We start from the raw sequence: 16,745 nt of genomic DNA on the forward strand, positions 1-16,745 counted from the left end.
TGGAAGTTGAAGATTGCAATATTATTATACATTTCTTGATCATCAACTCGTTACCTACTGCATTTGAAAGTCCACCTTAACTGTTCATATATAAGGTTATATATAACCCATGTAAAAAGACCGATTGTTTTTTCTGACCGGCTGAAGCCGATTCCGCCTGTATCGGTGTAGTGACTTCCTTATTTTTGACATTCTACATTCTGAATTACCGGAAATGATTCTTGAAAAGAAAAACCTTATAATTTCATGTTTAAAGTGCATATTTCAAGTGACAATTGAATTCGCCAGTTTCCGTAAAACTCGAATGAAGCTTCGATTAAAAAAAAAACATTTCTTTGAGTTTATTAGGTACAGAGTCCAAGTTTGATACTTTGAACTTTCTATCGGTCTTATCGCAAGTGGCATAGAGTATTTAAATATGTTATTATTTTTTTGTTTGATGCAACACTGCAGTAATTGTACTTTCCTTTTTTTTGTAAAATGTATTAATATAATGTAAAATACATAAAGTTTTATTAACACGTCATGGATTTGAAATAAAAGCTTAAAATAATTTCAAATCCATACCCTGTAAAATTGAAAGGAATACCGTCAATTGCGTCAGTGTAGCATTAAGTGAGGGTCTTTGTCATTATTCTGCCTAAACATTAGCCTTTAAAATTGAAAAGAGACAGTGATGTTTGATTTATTTTTAAGAAAACCATGATCCGCCTCAAGCTCAACGTTTAATTATTAGTGTAGTTACAGATATCTACTGAACCAAATGGATCTTTTAATTCAGGTAAATACATAAGAGCAATAAAATTTCGTTAATTTGGTACCCTAAATAAATAATTCTAATATTATAATTTATTAATATATACCATCTATTATTTACAAATTCTTTGATAAAAAGACTAATCTTGCATCGTACGAGGGGTTTCTAACATTTTAGTAAAATGTTGACATTTGGGTCAGATTTACATTTTTATTCCGTAATCCGCGTATAGGGTCGCACTTTATTAACTAAACATTTGTATCTCCTGTACTTTAAAATTTAACTTTGTAGAAAAATAAAACGGGGTACTTTAAAAAACTAAATAAACATATCTACTTCCATTGACAAATGTATTAAGAATAAATAAAAATTTGTCTCCTATTGTACAGAACGATGAAAAATAAGGAACATAATTTATAAAATTAATTTAAAATCGTGATGTCAACTTATATGGGTGGTCATGCGTAATGCGGATACGAGCCCAGATGTGACGTCACGTGCGGGGGAGCCATCGAGTGGGGGGAATAGAGGTTGCTACCACCTCCCCCCCAGTTACTCCACGTTGCCGACGGGAATATGGAAGCTGAAACAATGTTAATATTACGAAGAACGCCTCTAAAGCTCTATAAGACACACAAAAATACACAATATGAGTTATAGGTACGAATATCTACCTCGAAAGACCTATAATTGTTGTTTACAAAGATTAATAAGTAGTATCAATAAACAATTGAATCCAAAAGGAACTTTTAATATCAAAAAGGGCATAATAAGGTTGTTGACAAAACTGGTAAACTGGTGGTAGATCCCAAGAGTTTACAAAGACAGTTGTTGCTGGCTACCATCTAAAATAGTTTGTATACAAAGCATTACTTTTTCCTGTGACTGCTAGTGGCGCTGTACAACATAAATTATTTCAACTTTCCCATACGACATTGTAAAGTAATTTATGCTAGTGGCTAGCGACAATTTTCCCTGTAAGCCTGGAGGCCTACCACGAAATACGATACTGCGTGACTGCGTCCACAACGAAGATCATACGTACTACACAAATGTCAGTTTCACCATGAAAGTAGTGTCAAAATTCGGTACGATAGCTGTCATTTGAGTTTTCGGAGTAAGGTCCATAAATACTTATGCTAAATCACGACCTTCGATCGGTGCTTCGTATTTCGTGGCAGACCCTCTGGAAGTAGAGACTGCATTCATGAAGCAATATTAAAACAAAAAATTTGAGAGTAAATAATATTGAGACGAGCGATTAGCGGGCATAATACAGACACTCTATCGCTCTATCTATAAAGACGTTAGAAGGAAAAGGGAATGACAGTCTCGCGCATAATCGCGCACACCAAGACGCGCCAGTTTCACGCGGTCTATCCTGCGCGATTAGCCTTTACACGGACGGTCTTTCCATTGTGACCAAAAACAAACACGATCAATCGCGCGCGAAAGAAAGTTAGCTTAAAAAATTTTAAACAGGTAATTGCGCACACAATTGCGCGTGCAGGCATTCCCGCGCGCAAACCTGTATGCTCCTGACCACGCGCGATAAAGGGATCTACTGTCTGCGCAGTTTATTACTTTTGAGCATCAATATTTTTGCTATATTCTTCATGAATACACTCAGGCTGAGATTTATAAATAAACGATTACAAACGATCAAGCAAAGACGGCGACTTAAGCTACTTTTTCCTATTTACAAAAAGAAACTGCTTATGCTTCGTAATTTCTTGTTTAAACTTAGGCGTTTTGTAAATACGAAAAACTTGCTCATGTCGCCATTATTGCTAATTCGAAGTCAAAGTTAATATTATAAATCTCAGCAAAAGACGCCCGATTACACACATTTTATGTACATTTTTAAGTAACTAAGTACTGACGGCTGAATATCAAGCTACATATTGACGGATATTATTCAAAGAAAGAGTATAGCTTGATGTGCTGTTGACTGTACTAAGGAAGTTGAGACAGGAGGTGACCGGCGATTACCAATTCAATTTTCGTAGCAGTTTCTCATCGAAAATAACAACTTTTCACACCGAGTGATTCGTTATTGTATTCATTACTTTGCTATTGAGGTTGTTAAAAGTTACTGTTATTACTACTAGTACTTAGTAAAATTTTTCACCCTCACTAAAGCTAATTAGCCAACCTGCCAGATTTTAGATATTAATTTTTCTTCAATAATTTAATGGTCTGATATTTTTCCGCGGGGAATCGTTATGTCTCTTAGGTGGTCATGTTGAAACTCTGACTTCTAATAGATTTTTTAATAACATTTTACCCCGCTTATTAACTTCTTTTTTTTTCCACCATTTAAGGGCGAAACGACCAGCTGACATTTTTGGCATTGCGTTTACGTCTATGAGTTTGAAAACCGTAATCGCTTTGAAGATCTGCGGTCACCCCGTATTTCATCAAATACACAATTAAATTCCAATGATGTATAGTTCTGAAAAGCATGTAAAAATTGTGAAAAGAACACATTCGCTTCAACTACGCAAAAAAATATAGTACGTTTTAAACGGTTTCCAAAATTTTTAATACAAAAACCTCATGCTCTCTTTTTAACGTATCCATTGAGTTTATAATGGACTATGCTTTGATATATTACATAATTAACCGACTTTAAAAAAGGAGGAAGTTCTCAATTCGACTGTATGTTCTATTTTTTTTTTTTGTTTTTTTTTTTGTATGTATGTTACGCGATAACTCCGGTATTTGTGAACCGATTTTCATGATTCTTTTTTGTTGGAAAGGAGGTACTTCCATAGTGGTCCCATTTCATTTTGAAGGAAATCATCCACCTCAAAGGGTGGCTGTTCACGCATGAAGATTCATTTTTATAAATAGCGCCTAACTTTAATTTAGGAGCAATTACTTTTAGCAATTATTTAGTTGATTTTGCTATTTCATCAATTCAAGGCGTTTTTCCCTCGATATACTTTGAGTAGTGTCGTAGTGAGAAACTATTTTTATTATCTCCAGTATCAAGTCCTGTATAGTGGCGAACTAGGGGATATTTCAATGAAACTTAGCAAATAGACGTAATTCCACGTACTTTTGAGGTCGGTTTTTTTAGTACTCTGTACTGAGATTATTATTATCGCACACTGAGAATGACAGTGACACAATTCAACATTTCTGATTTTTAATAATGAGCAAATAAAGTTTTGAAAATTGCGATAACGGCAATTTCTTACTCAACGAAGATTTTTGAACCCTCTTTTTTTGTTAAAAGGGAACCTACATAGTTTTAGAAGTATTTTGCAAATGTTCACCTACTACAAAAAAGTAAAGGTATTTTTGAGAATTTCGTTTAGTATCACTAATCCTCATAATCATTTCATGTAAATTAATATTCTTATTATGCAATATCGTCACCAAGGATTCATAAAAACAAATTATGTCAAGAAATTTAATTTTAAACTTATAAAAAAAGTTATTCTATAACTTATCCACTAACCAGCGTATATCTGGTTCAGCAAACCTGTACTGTATTCATTGACTTACAATGGAATGGACGACGGGTCTAATACAAAAACCACGAAAAAAATGTCCCAACTCAACCTATTTAATCGTAGTGACATTTAAAGGAATTTGAAAAAGCTAAAGCGTTGAATTTAAATTGTAATGTCATCGCAGTACTGTCTAATTTTGCTTGCTTCGCTGTCAGTCGAACAAACGAAGACTAAAGCGTGAATGACGCTCTGTATACGATTTTAACGCCCTATAAGTTCGGACACTTTTTTGGCGCGGACCCGACGTCCATATAATTTGTAAGTCAATGACTGTATTAGTCTTAATGCAAAATGACATTAGCTATAAAATGACGATATTCTTCCTGTCACTACAAAAAAGTCAGTATCGCCCTGTCTCCTATGCCCCGTTCCCTTAGACTATGGAAACTAACGGACATGTTACGTTGACATTATATAAATCAGACGTTATATGTATATGATGCATTTCGACGTCGAAAACATAAACATGTTATTGTCTTTGTTTAACTATTACGTGTCGTCTTAAGCCAAAAGAGATAGCATTACATTGGTCTGTGTCAAACACGGGAATCGAAAATACGTAACGTCAGCTTAATTGCTAACCGTGTCCATTTCGCAGTACATGAGGTACACGCTTAGACTATGGAAACTAAAGGACATGTTACGTTGACATATATAAATCAGACGTTATATGTATATGATGCATTTCGTCGTTGAAAACATAAACATATTATTGTCTTTGTTTAACTATTACGTGCCGTCTTAAGCCAAAAGAGATAACATTACATTGGTCTGTGTCAAACACGGGAATCGAAAATTCGTAACGTCATTTTAAATGCCAACCGTGGCCATTTCAAGTACATGAGGTACATGATACCGTTGTCAAAGGGAAGTACATCAAATGTCAAAACAAATGTTTTTCCAAATGTATTATTTAATTATTCGCATGTATTATAATTAAATTGGACAAAAATATTGACAGTGAGAATAATTAGGTATTAACAAAAATGCGACGCTGCAGCATTAAGAGATGTGGCTTTAGAAAAGTGCAAATCAATCGAATGTTACATTACACAGACAAGTGTTATTTTTTTGTCTATAAATCACACAATAGCCCAAATATCTCATGTAATTAGACTTATTTAAGTAGTTTATTTATGAATCTTGCCAAATTTTGCTTTTGTTACTTTAGATTGCCTGTTTGTTTGTATATTTTGATGATTGTTGTTAACGATTGTTTTGAGATAGTGTTGATCTTGTAAGCATACATATTATCGATATTTCGGTCGAAAAAACGAAGACTAAAGCGTGAATGACGCTCTGTATAAGATTTTAACGCCCTACAAGTTCGGCCACTTTTTAGCGCGGACCCGACGTCCATATAATTGTAAGTCAATGCTGTAAGTAAGTACTTTATTTATTTCGCAAATGCCGTGTGTGGGCGTCATAGGAATACAAATTGACTCCTATTATAATGCATGTCAATTTTAAGTATCTTCACAGTTTGTTATATAGATTTTAAGACTTTCGTGGTTATTCACTAAATGATTATCACTAGTATCACTACTTGACTGACTGACTGTCAGTCAACCCGTGACCATGGAGCGTGCAACCGTTCCGAAATATCGGGAAAATAAAAAGAAGTCATACCGTGGTAAGAAACCTGACTAGTGATAATCATTCACAGTTTGTATTCTGTAGCTTTGCCAAAAATAAATAAATAAATAAGTTTCCATCTAAAGTTGCCATTTTTGACTTTGTACTCCTTTTCACTAGAGCCACAGATAAGATGTTTCCCGTGAATTGAAACATTTTTGGCGTTTAACTCCATCGCGAATACTTCATTATATTACAATTCATTAATTACATTATATAATAAATTTTTGTAGACAATAGAGCTCCTACAATTGTTGTATTGTGAACCATATTTGTATTGTATTTATTTCCTCGCAAATGTGATGAAAAACATTGTATGTTTAACGGACGGTAAACAATACAAAACTCGAGCTATTAAAGCCTTCAGCCTTTGGCTTCTAATAAAAATATTAGGGGTTAAAGTATGAAATTGCCGTTTTATTGCAATAGGTTCTTTGAATTTTCATAGAATCTTTATGGTTTGAGGTTTTCGAATGAAACTTTTTTCAAATGGTTTCTGTGATTTTTTTTTTAAAACAATTGAATATCGACTTTCAATTGTTTTTGTTATTCAATTTAGACAAGAAAGATGGATACTGTGAAAATTCGAGTGATTTTTGAATACGAGTTCCGACGCGGAACTAACGCGGCAGAAACAGCCCGCAATATCAATGCTGCGTTTGGAGAGGGGTCTACTAATGAACGCACCGTGCGATTTTGGTTTAAACGCTTTCGTGATGGAAATTTCGACTTAAAGAACGAGGCACGAGGAAGACCGCCCACACAGGTGAATAACGATGAATTAAGAGAGATAGTGGAAGCCGATCCTAGTCAAACTACCCAGGAATTAGCGGCATGGTTTAACGTTACCTTACCCACAATATTGACTCACTTGCGTCAAATCAATAAAATAAAAAAATACGAAAAATGGGTGCCTCATGATTTGACTGATCTGCAGAAAGAAACGCGTGTTGAAACTTGTGTTGCCTTGTTGAACCGGTACAGAAATGAAGGAATATTGGATCGAATTGTAACATGTGATGAAAAGTGGATTCTTTATGATAACCGGAAAAGAAAAATGCAATGGCTGACCCCAGGTCAAATGCCACAACAGTGTCCTAAAGCAAAACTTACCAATAAAAAGGTAATGGTAACTGTTTGGTGGTCTCAGCATGGTGTTATTCACTATAGTTTTCTCCGATCTGGTCAAGCAATAACGGCAGATGTCTATTGTGCCGAACTCCGAACCATGTTGACAAAACTAGCAGTAAAACAGCCCCGACTCATGAATCGATCTTCACCATTATTGCTCCACGACAACGCGAGACCTCACACAGCACGAGAAACCATTTTGACCCTTCAGGAACTGCAGTTAGAAACCATTCGTCATCCTCCGTATTCACCAGACTTTGCTCCAACGGACTACCATTTTTTTCGTGATTTGGACAATTATCTACGTGACAAGAAGTTTTCTTCCCAGGAGGCAGTACAAAATGCTTTCACACAGTTTGTGCAGTCTACGTCGTCGGAGTTCTATCGCAAAGGCATTAATAACCTTCCCATTAGATGGCAGCAATGTATAGATAATAATGGCAACTATTTTGATTAAATAAATTTGTTAAAAATTTAAAAAATAAACAATTTAGATTTTCAGTACAAATCGGCAATTTCATACTTTAACCCCTATTATTAATAACGCACACACTCAACATAGCCCCGCACTAGGAAAACCCTGGGTCGCGGGTGCCATGTACACACACATAGACAACCATACATTACACCCAAACTCACCCGGCCCGGGAATCGAACCTGGGACCTTTGCGTAAAATTCAGCATGGTAACCGTTCGGCCACGGCCGTAGGAAGCATTAGTAGCATATATTTACCGTCCTGTACAATGTACTATTTCAAGCGTCCCGGTTCAATCCAAAAAAAGCGGGACACTTCGCCTGAAAGTGATGTTTACTGGTTTCAAATTCTCAATACCCCTACAAAGTCTGGCTTATAAGGTAGCCATAGGTTTTAGAAAGTCCATTAAGTCAAGTGTACGGCAGCCCGTGTCGGTGACAACCCGTTTCGAGTAGTGGGCCAATATTTGTGCAAGCAAGTGTAAGTGGCGCACCGAAATGCAGATTACCCTGGAGTGCTCTGTTGTTGAAGGGTCCATGATATTAGCAAAACTTTATGTACTTTGTGTAATATGTTTGCGTTTAAGTTTATATTATATTATTTTAACATAAATACACATTTTCCATAAATCCTTAAGCATATTGACTGATTTATTACGCCCCTGTGTGCTTGACCCTGAAATATTTATAGCACCTATGAATTAAAAAACAAAACAACGTTATACCTAATTTACTTGACTGATTATGATTTAAGCGCTTAGTAAGTTAGTAAATAGACAATGACGTCTTCTAAACTACCGGTTTTAAAAAAAGAGGAGGTTTTATGTGTTACTTTTCTGAACCAATTTGGATGACTCTTTTTTAGTAGTGGTCCCATTTAAATTTGAAGAACATATTTGGCATCTAAGAGTTTTGGTTCTAGTTTCCGGTAATTGAATTTCACCAATTTTTCGTTAACCAATTTTAATAAAACTTGGCACGATTGCCATGTTCAAGAGAAATTTTAAATTGTATTTAATGGTTAATCAAAAGAGGTACGACGAGTGGGGTATTTTTTAAGCGAAGTGTTTTTCTTGATTTGTTTTATTATTGTTTTTAATTTTCATTTTATTTCATTTTTTTTATGTTTATTTTTGTCTGTTTTTTGTGTAGTTTATTTAGGCCAGCATATGTTATGTTATATTATTTTATAGTGTATATATTTTTTGTATGTAGTAAGAGTTGTCATTGTTTAATGATTGTTTGTTTATTGTGATGTTTAAAAACCTATATATTTTATATTATGTTAAGTTGATGTATGTATATGTATATCCTGTTGTTAAAGTGTATGTTCGTTGTAGTGGTGTCCTTTCTGTTGTGGTGGCCACAGAATATCAGCGCCGGTCTGTTTCTCCGTGAGCACACTGGCACATGCTGAGTGGTGACCTTTTTGGTTCCTTATTCTTGTAGTTGTAAAGTAGTTATTGTTAATGTAATGCGGACCAAATAAATATATTTTCTTTCTTTCTTCTTTCACATCATAATTATAATTATTAATTCAAAGTAAATAAAATGTAATAGAATGGAATCTAAACATACTTAATTGAACAAACTAAGGATTATAGTTTATTTATAACGTTTGATTTGCATTAAAAAAATATTGATTTCAATTTATCTTAAATAAGAAGCAATTTTGCATTTATTTTCTACCTAAAAGATAGAGTTTTAGATGGAAATGGCAGACAGATGAGGGGAAGTCTTCAACAAGTGCAGCAGCTCTTTTGTGGATGTTATTACTTTAGAATAATAACGCATAGAATGATAGTTTAATATCAAACGAGCTGTCACAAGTGAGGCAAAAATCAAATTCATGTAGGCTAGTTTTAGTAGTAGGTTAATTTTCGGTTTTAGTGAATATTTATATAAAAATACAAGTTGAAACGCGTTACTTCCTTGTGGAATGTGATGTTAGTATCTATTTTATGTTTGTCTGACGCATTTTTACACTCATTTACCGCACATTTCGTCGTTTTTAGCTGAAATTCTGGAGCTGTTCGCGATGCAACTTGACCTTGAGCACTGAGGCCCGCCCGCTCGTGTAGGCCCTTTTGGCGCGCTTCAATTTGCCTCACTTAGCGTGTGCGGACTAGGTTTCTATGCGTTATTATTCTAAGGTTATTACGAAATCTACAGTCCTTACGTGGATTGTAGTTTTGGTAACGAATAAGCTATTTTGCGCTTGTTTAACACCGGGTTACCATATTTTTATATTTTAATATTTGTGTTGCCAACAGTGTTTGAACTCATAATCATTCGTTTTGACGAGGCATATGCGTTTTGTCATCGTTGAAGAAACCGCGGTAACGAATACGGCGACAGCGGGTTTGCAAACATTTGAGGTTAGATTTCATTTAGAAAAGTTATAATTATGTCACTGTTAATTTCTATATAACTTTGTTTCCAATATTTGACTAACGAAGTTCATAAAAAAGAGTAATTAATGCTCTTGAATAGAAACATTTGGAGTTGCAGTTCAACCGAGATTCCAGATCTAGTTCCATTGTAGTAGTTCAGATTATTATTTCGTCACCAGTGATCGCAATTGGCAGAGTATATTTAAATATACTTCTAATACACGTATTATAATGGATAAAGCCTCCCTCTGAATTATCAATATTACGTATTTTTAACCGACTTCAAAAAAGGAGGAGGTTCTCAATTCGACTGTACGTTCCTTTTTTTTGTATATATGTTACGCGATAACTCCGGTATTTGTGAGCCGATTTTCATGATTCTTTTTTTGTTGGAAAGTGGGTACTTCCATAGTGGTCCCATTTCATTTTGAAGGAAATCATTCACCTCAAAGGGTGGCTGTTCACGCATGAAGATTCATTTTTATAATAGCGCCTAACTTTATTTTCGGAGCAATTACTCTAATGGTTGATTTTGCTATTTGTCCAATTCAAGGCGCTTTTCTTTCGATATACTTTGAGTAGTGAGAACCGATTTTTATTATCTCCAGTGTCAAGTCCTGTATAGTGGCGAACTAGGGAATATTTCAATAAAACTTAGCAAATAGACGTAACTCCACGTACCTTTGAGGTCGGTTTTTTTAGTACTCTGTACTGAGATTATGTACTATATTTTTGATATGCGATTACTTTACTACGGTAGTGTATTAGAAGGAAAGTTTTGTTTGATTATTGCTTTTAATTTTTAATAGTTCCGAGAGAGATATATCCACATGTCTTACTTGAAGTTTTGGTTAGTAAATATACAGTGTCTATTCCGATAATCACTCGTTAACTAGGTAGTTAGCAACCCTCGCAATAAACTTTACGTTTAAAGCCAAATACGTAATTTTGGAAATATTTTAGAAACCGTTTGAAAATACTTTAAAGTTTTGTTCATTCTTTCGCTGTAGCATTGCGGCGTGGTTTTATAATTACCTGTGGATGTTGGCATAGCTGCGTGTGGGGCCATGAAAGACGATAGCTTGGCTGAGTGGTGGTACGAGCTCATGAAAAGATCGCTCTGGTACTTGTATGCCGGGTCGCTGGCCGCCGGCTGTGTGGCCGCCGCCAGTCCTTGGAAATCGAACTTGTACGCATACCGTTTCCCATGTACTTTTGTCATAATATTCTTGTCGTAGTAATATCTGCACAAAGTTCACACGATCAGAATTACAAAATAAAATCAATGTTGTGGTTGTACAGGCAAGTATAGGAATATTCGCAACGACAAACTCGATGTTGACTAATTAATCGCATAGCAAAAACGGGTACCCGAGAATTCGCATAGGCGCGCGTGATCCATGTCTTTTTTTACCTCAGCGCTCTACTGAGCTTATCGTAGTTCATGTTTGGCTTGGACTTCCTCTCCCCCCACCTCCGTGCCACCTCGTCCGGGTCCGTGAGCTTGAACTCCCCGTTGGTGCCCTCCCATGTGATGCAGCCGGCGTTGCTCGAGTCACTCAGGAGCTCTAGTAGAAACTGCCATAACTGGATCTGTCCTGAACCTAGAAATTATACAAAATTTATAACAAAAGCTTGTATAGAGAGAATGGTTTTAATTCTAAAATGTAATAATATTGTTAATATCGAATAAAAAAGAAAGATTTATTCAGTCAAGTTAAAGAATCGTTTATTCCAGTAAAATCAATTTACACTTGAAAACGTCACATTTAAGCCACAGCTCGTTCACTACGCCGACTTCCCTGAGAAGAACGATCGAGAAACTCTAGGGATTGCTCTTTTCTAATAAACTTAAATGGAAATACACTTTAAATCAAATTTGTGATTAATGCAGAGCCAAGTCGTCTTTCCATACATCTTTATCTAACACGTAGTCTTAAATTTTGCAGACTTTTCAATGAAAACATTTGTAAATAAATATTTATTAATAAATACTTATAAGTATTACAATAATAGATTCATTTCAGATTTAAAAAGTGGATGTTACCGCCTATTAAGGTTATCACGTAAGGAAGTACCACTCTTCCATAGCTTATATAGTAGTATGCACATTTGAAATTATGATCTGATTTTAATTTTTATATCTCAAATGTATACGAGTATAAGATCATTGATATCAAAGCCTAAACAATTCATATTTCATTCATTTCATATTTCATTCAATTCATCATAAATTATATTAAGTTTTTCTTTTCATTTTTATGTGTCTGGCTGTGTGTGTGTGTGTGTGTGTGTTTGTGTGCGCACATGTGTGTATCGCGCGTGCGTATATGAGTGTCTGTGTATGTTTTGCCCGTTGCCACAGAAAAAGAGAGTAGTGTTTTTAAGCTTCCTAAGGGCTTGGTTCGCAAACGGGTTAATTCCAGTCAGCCTCGCAAACAACTTCACAAAGCGTAAAGGCACGTATCGTTTACAGGTTCTCGAACCTGAGTCACTGACCCCGGCCGACAGTGTCACTACTGGGGAATACCGCTTCTCTAATGTAAAATTCAAAGCTTATTCCTCAGACGGTGTAAGAGCGGAGAATTTAAAATAGTAATCACCATTAATCAGTTTATCAACATCCTGGCTACAAAAGTAGCAGTAGAGCCCCCTGTGAAAGATTTCGTCCGGGGTAGTACCACCACCTTACCTATGTGTACCGCCAAGCAGTAATGTGCGCATTACTGCGTTCCGGTTTCGGAGAGTGAAACTACAGGTACATGGGACTTGTCAGCTTATGTCCAAGGTAACGGGCACAGTGGCAGTGCTCCTAAGAGCTTTTAATAGCAAAGACTAAAAAATTATGACGACTAAAAACTAAAAAATCAATATATTTTTGCGACATCCTTGGTCGAGTGGCTTGCACACCGGTTTTCATGGTGTCGCCTTCTCTAAGGTCCTGGGTTCGATCCTCGACAGGGTAGAAAAACTAACTTTTCTATATTGTCTCGGGTTTGGGTGTTTGTGGTACTGTCGTTTCCGATTTTCATAGCACATGTGTTTTAGTTGCTTACTTTGGGATCAGAGCCACGTATGGTGATGTTGTCTAGCATATAGTAATTAATAATAAATATATATAATAATAGATTAATGGGACTTTAGAAGGAAATCGCGATATTTAACCTGTGTTACAAGAAAGTACTGTTGCTGGCATTTATCTGATGTAGAAAGGGTTATGTTAAGCCGTGCCGTGGACATTGTTGTTTACGGGCTTGACGTTATTATGTGCCATCGCATTTTTCATTTGAATTGTCATATTCATCCGCTTCAAGGAGACAAGAAGAGGGTGCTCCTCTGAGTGCTTATTGTCGAGACGCATACAATTACGGTCATCATTTCAACGCCATAAACCTTGCGTTCTATGCTAATCTCTATGGGACGAATAGGAGGGAGTTGCTGTGGGGTGTTTTTTTACATTTTAAACATTTATAGTCGCTGGGAGTAAGGATAACTTTTCAATTCGATTTTCTAAAAAAAAATCCCAAATAAATCGTATAAACAGGAATAAGGAAAAGAACCGCGCATTTTTATCTAAAAAAAATCCTAACATTTTCCCGAAGTGGTGGATTTACGGAGGTTAATAGACGGGGTGGTTCTGGGCATGTTACAATATTGGGTGGCTATGTAAGGGGCACGCACGAGCGATCCGAGAATGCGGCCGTGTGGAACGATCCGCGCACCTACACCAGATAAGTTTCTTTTTAGGGTTCCATACGCAGCGACAAATGAAATTCTAGAGCTGCATTTTACAACTTCGGGACGATTCTCTAAATTGTCATTTGTTTGGTAACTAATTAGTGTTCATGAACCAGAGTAACCGACATTACAAACTTAAGTGGCAGTCGGCAGGGCACTTTGCTAGTAGACCCAGCGAAGGCAGACCACCCAAAAGGTGGAATGATGACCTGGTGAAGGTTGCGAGAATTGTAGTAATCTTTGGAGGAGACTATGTTTAGTAGATGATGATGTGTAATATTTATGACTCATCCATAGTTGTAAGGGCAGTTGTACACGAGGGTGGTCCGCGCGATTTATCCGCGTATCTTTAGACGTTTGTTGGTTCACGTCGCGCCTCGTTCGATTCATTGTGCGATCACGGCTCATCGGTTTTATGGCCCACAATTAATGCCTTGATCGGCAAAATATTGTGCCTCGGGGCGGATGTTGAGGGGATTTCGGAGATAGTTTTCGGGCCCTGCTTTTGCACAGATTCATGTACCTACAGATAAATATTCTCTTTGTCTATTTAAGTATTTTATAAGCCATTAGTATTGTTGTTATTCTCCTCTTGTTTTATATCTCGCATATAATTATCTTGCATTGTAATGTGTTATTAAGGCATATTGTTTTTTCATTAATGTTAGTTTTAAGTAAAATATAGAACAATCTCCGTTGCTATATGCTAGTTTACTATCTTTATTGTACTTTATATTTTCATAGAATTAGTGGTTCCTCAGTTTTTGTGTTGTAATTAACTAAGTCAGTCCCCGTAGTATGGCTACAAGTGACAATCGCGACGCGCGCGATAAAATTGATATAAGCGCGCGCTATTGGCTATCTCAATCAGATCTAATTTAGATAGCCAATAGGGCGCACTTATTTCAGTTTTATCGAGCGCGTCGCGACCGTCACTTGTAGCCATGCTACGGGGGTGATCTCGCAAATACACGATCTGCAATCAACTTGGCAATTGTTTCCATCCGCCGATAATTTAAGAACCCAGCCCATGACATTGGCTGGCATAGCATATAATATTCTATAAAAAACTTTTTGGTGCCTTTTACCGTACCCAAATGACTTTGTAAGCAATGTTTTGATGTTATATCTGTGGTCATATCTGTAGGTGAGAGATAAATAACCCTAAATGCCAAATAGTAATATTTACTACGGAGCATTTTAAACAGAATGAGGCTCTTTATTAGGCATTTAGAATCAATCTTACGTTCAAATAAGGAATAGTATTTTGTGTAACCGTTGCATAATGAGGTTCTTACAGTCGTGTACCGTGTTTAGGCCACGAAGCTTTGCCGAGTTAGACCTAATTATGTAATGATTGCATATAATATTATTTCTACGATTAAATAAAATAATGAAAAACATAGGAAATGAAACTGTTCTTCCGGATTTAAATCGAGAATGTTTGTTTCGTTTCGAAACACAACCAATATTTAATGTATATTTTGTCATCAATCCACAACACCAAACTCAAACGAAAGTCCAAAGAAATGTTACAAAACAAAAAAACTAGAGTGATGAAATAGAAGTGGCCAAGTACCGCTTATATTTTAACCATTTGTTTTTATAAAGGCTTATGCTCCGTTTTTCTAGGTCCATTTAACCAATCAGGTAGAGTTTGAGTAGCATCATATTTGATATTTTAATTAGCAAAAATACGACTTTACGTTGCACAGTGAAATTTTCAAGTTCAGTAGCCGAGCACCATAGACAATGTAATTTTTTATGTACTTTTATTTTACAGATAAGGTACATCAACTGTAGTAAACATACTCTTAGAGAACAGTGTATTGTACTTATATCTATTTATGACGTACACAGTATTTAATATAATAAAATAATAATAAGCAACACAATGAACTTATGAAATTACTGGGGAAGCGATTTGAGAATGTTATTTTTGAAGACATTACGGGAAGAATGAAAAATGTCTATTATCTATCCGAAAGTTAATTTGGTTGTAAGTAGAGGATGCAGAGTTAGATTAGTCCGACATCGTGGTACATGTATATATCTATAAGGTAAGTTAATATTGCAAAATTTTATTGTATTATATAGAAGGTCAGATAATATTGGGTAATCTCTAAGATATTCATTTTGAAGTACTGTAATCTTATAAGCCGTTATTTTTAGCATTTTAAAACAATTTAAATTCCAAAATATGGACCTAAAAGATATTTTTTTGTTATATTAATCGATCTAAGAAATCTTTTCCTACATGCGGTTGTAATGACGATCGTTCTTACCAGAGTACAAAGATTTTTTTAAAAGCATCTCGTCTGTGTTGGTCTGAGTAAAATTATGTCGATGTAACGTAATTCTCGGAGTATTTGTATTTACTCGGTTTTGAATCGGACTTAGTATCGTAATTTGACACAATATCTAGCTGGCCGAATTCAGTGTATAATTAGCAGCCAAGTAGCCGCTTCAAAACTTCTACCACTACGTTCCGTGCCACACAGATTGACAACAGTAAAGTCACCCTGAATATGTACGATAATATAAAAACACGCAATATATTTAATGCAGGGTAAGTAAATTCACTGAATAAGGTCGTGTGAAATCCGTAATCAGAGCCCAGGGCTGGCACGTGTAGTTAATTGTCTTGGCGTTTAAAACGCAGACAGTGGCGCCTGCGTTGCCGTGAGAAGATTTATTGTGACTAAATTACACGGTTTGACCGAAAGGTGCAAAGGGCAGCGCGCTGCTTAATTATGTTTAATGATTTTAGGGGTTGATTGTTTAAAAAACGCAAGTAAGCGTTTCGTGTGTGCGGTGTTGGCGTAGGATATTGAAAACAAGTTCATTTTTTAGTACACTTACAAACTTATATTTCTACTGTTAGTATAATAATTTCAGTACAGAGTACTAAAAAAACCGACCTCAAAGGTACGTGGAATTACGTCTACTTGCTAAGTATTATTGAAATATCCCCTAGTTCGCCACTATACAGGACTTGACACTGGAGATAACATATAATAATCTCAGTACAGAGTACTAAAAAAACCGACCTCAAAAGCACGTGGAATTACGTCTATTTGCTAAGTTTCATT

The 16,745-nt window shown here is 35.8% G+C and overlaps 1 protein-coding gene across 1 annotated transcript in view; it reads right to left on the reverse strand.

Moving 5' to 3' along the window:
• Positions 1–777: 777 nt before the first annotated feature.
• LOC113239170 (DNA-binding protein D-ETS-3) overlaps positions 778–16,745 on the reverse strand; it is a 134,121-nt gene continuing 118,153 nt past the window's right edge. The window contains exons 6-8 of the mRNA XM_026476042.1: positions 11,330–11,519; positions 10,951–11,159; positions 778–1,340 (exon numbers count right to left, since the gene is read on the reverse strand). Coding sequence (XP_026331827.1) covers positions 1,216–1,340; positions 10,951–11,159; positions 11,330–11,519 — 524 coding nt within the window. The 3' untranslated portion in view covers positions 778–1,215. The remainder of the gene's footprint in view (positions 1,341–10,950; positions 11,160–11,329; positions 11,520–16,745) is intronic.

This window comes from Hyposmocoma kahamanoa, unplaced genomic scaffold (assembly GCF_003589595.1).
Source record: "Hyposmocoma kahamanoa isolate Upper Pololo Valley unplaced genomic scaffold, ASM358959v1 99702, whole genome shotgun sequence".
In the NCBI taxonomy this organism is placed as follows: Eukaryota; Metazoa; Arthropoda; class Insecta; order Lepidoptera; family Cosmopterigidae; genus Hyposmocoma; species Hyposmocoma kahamanoa.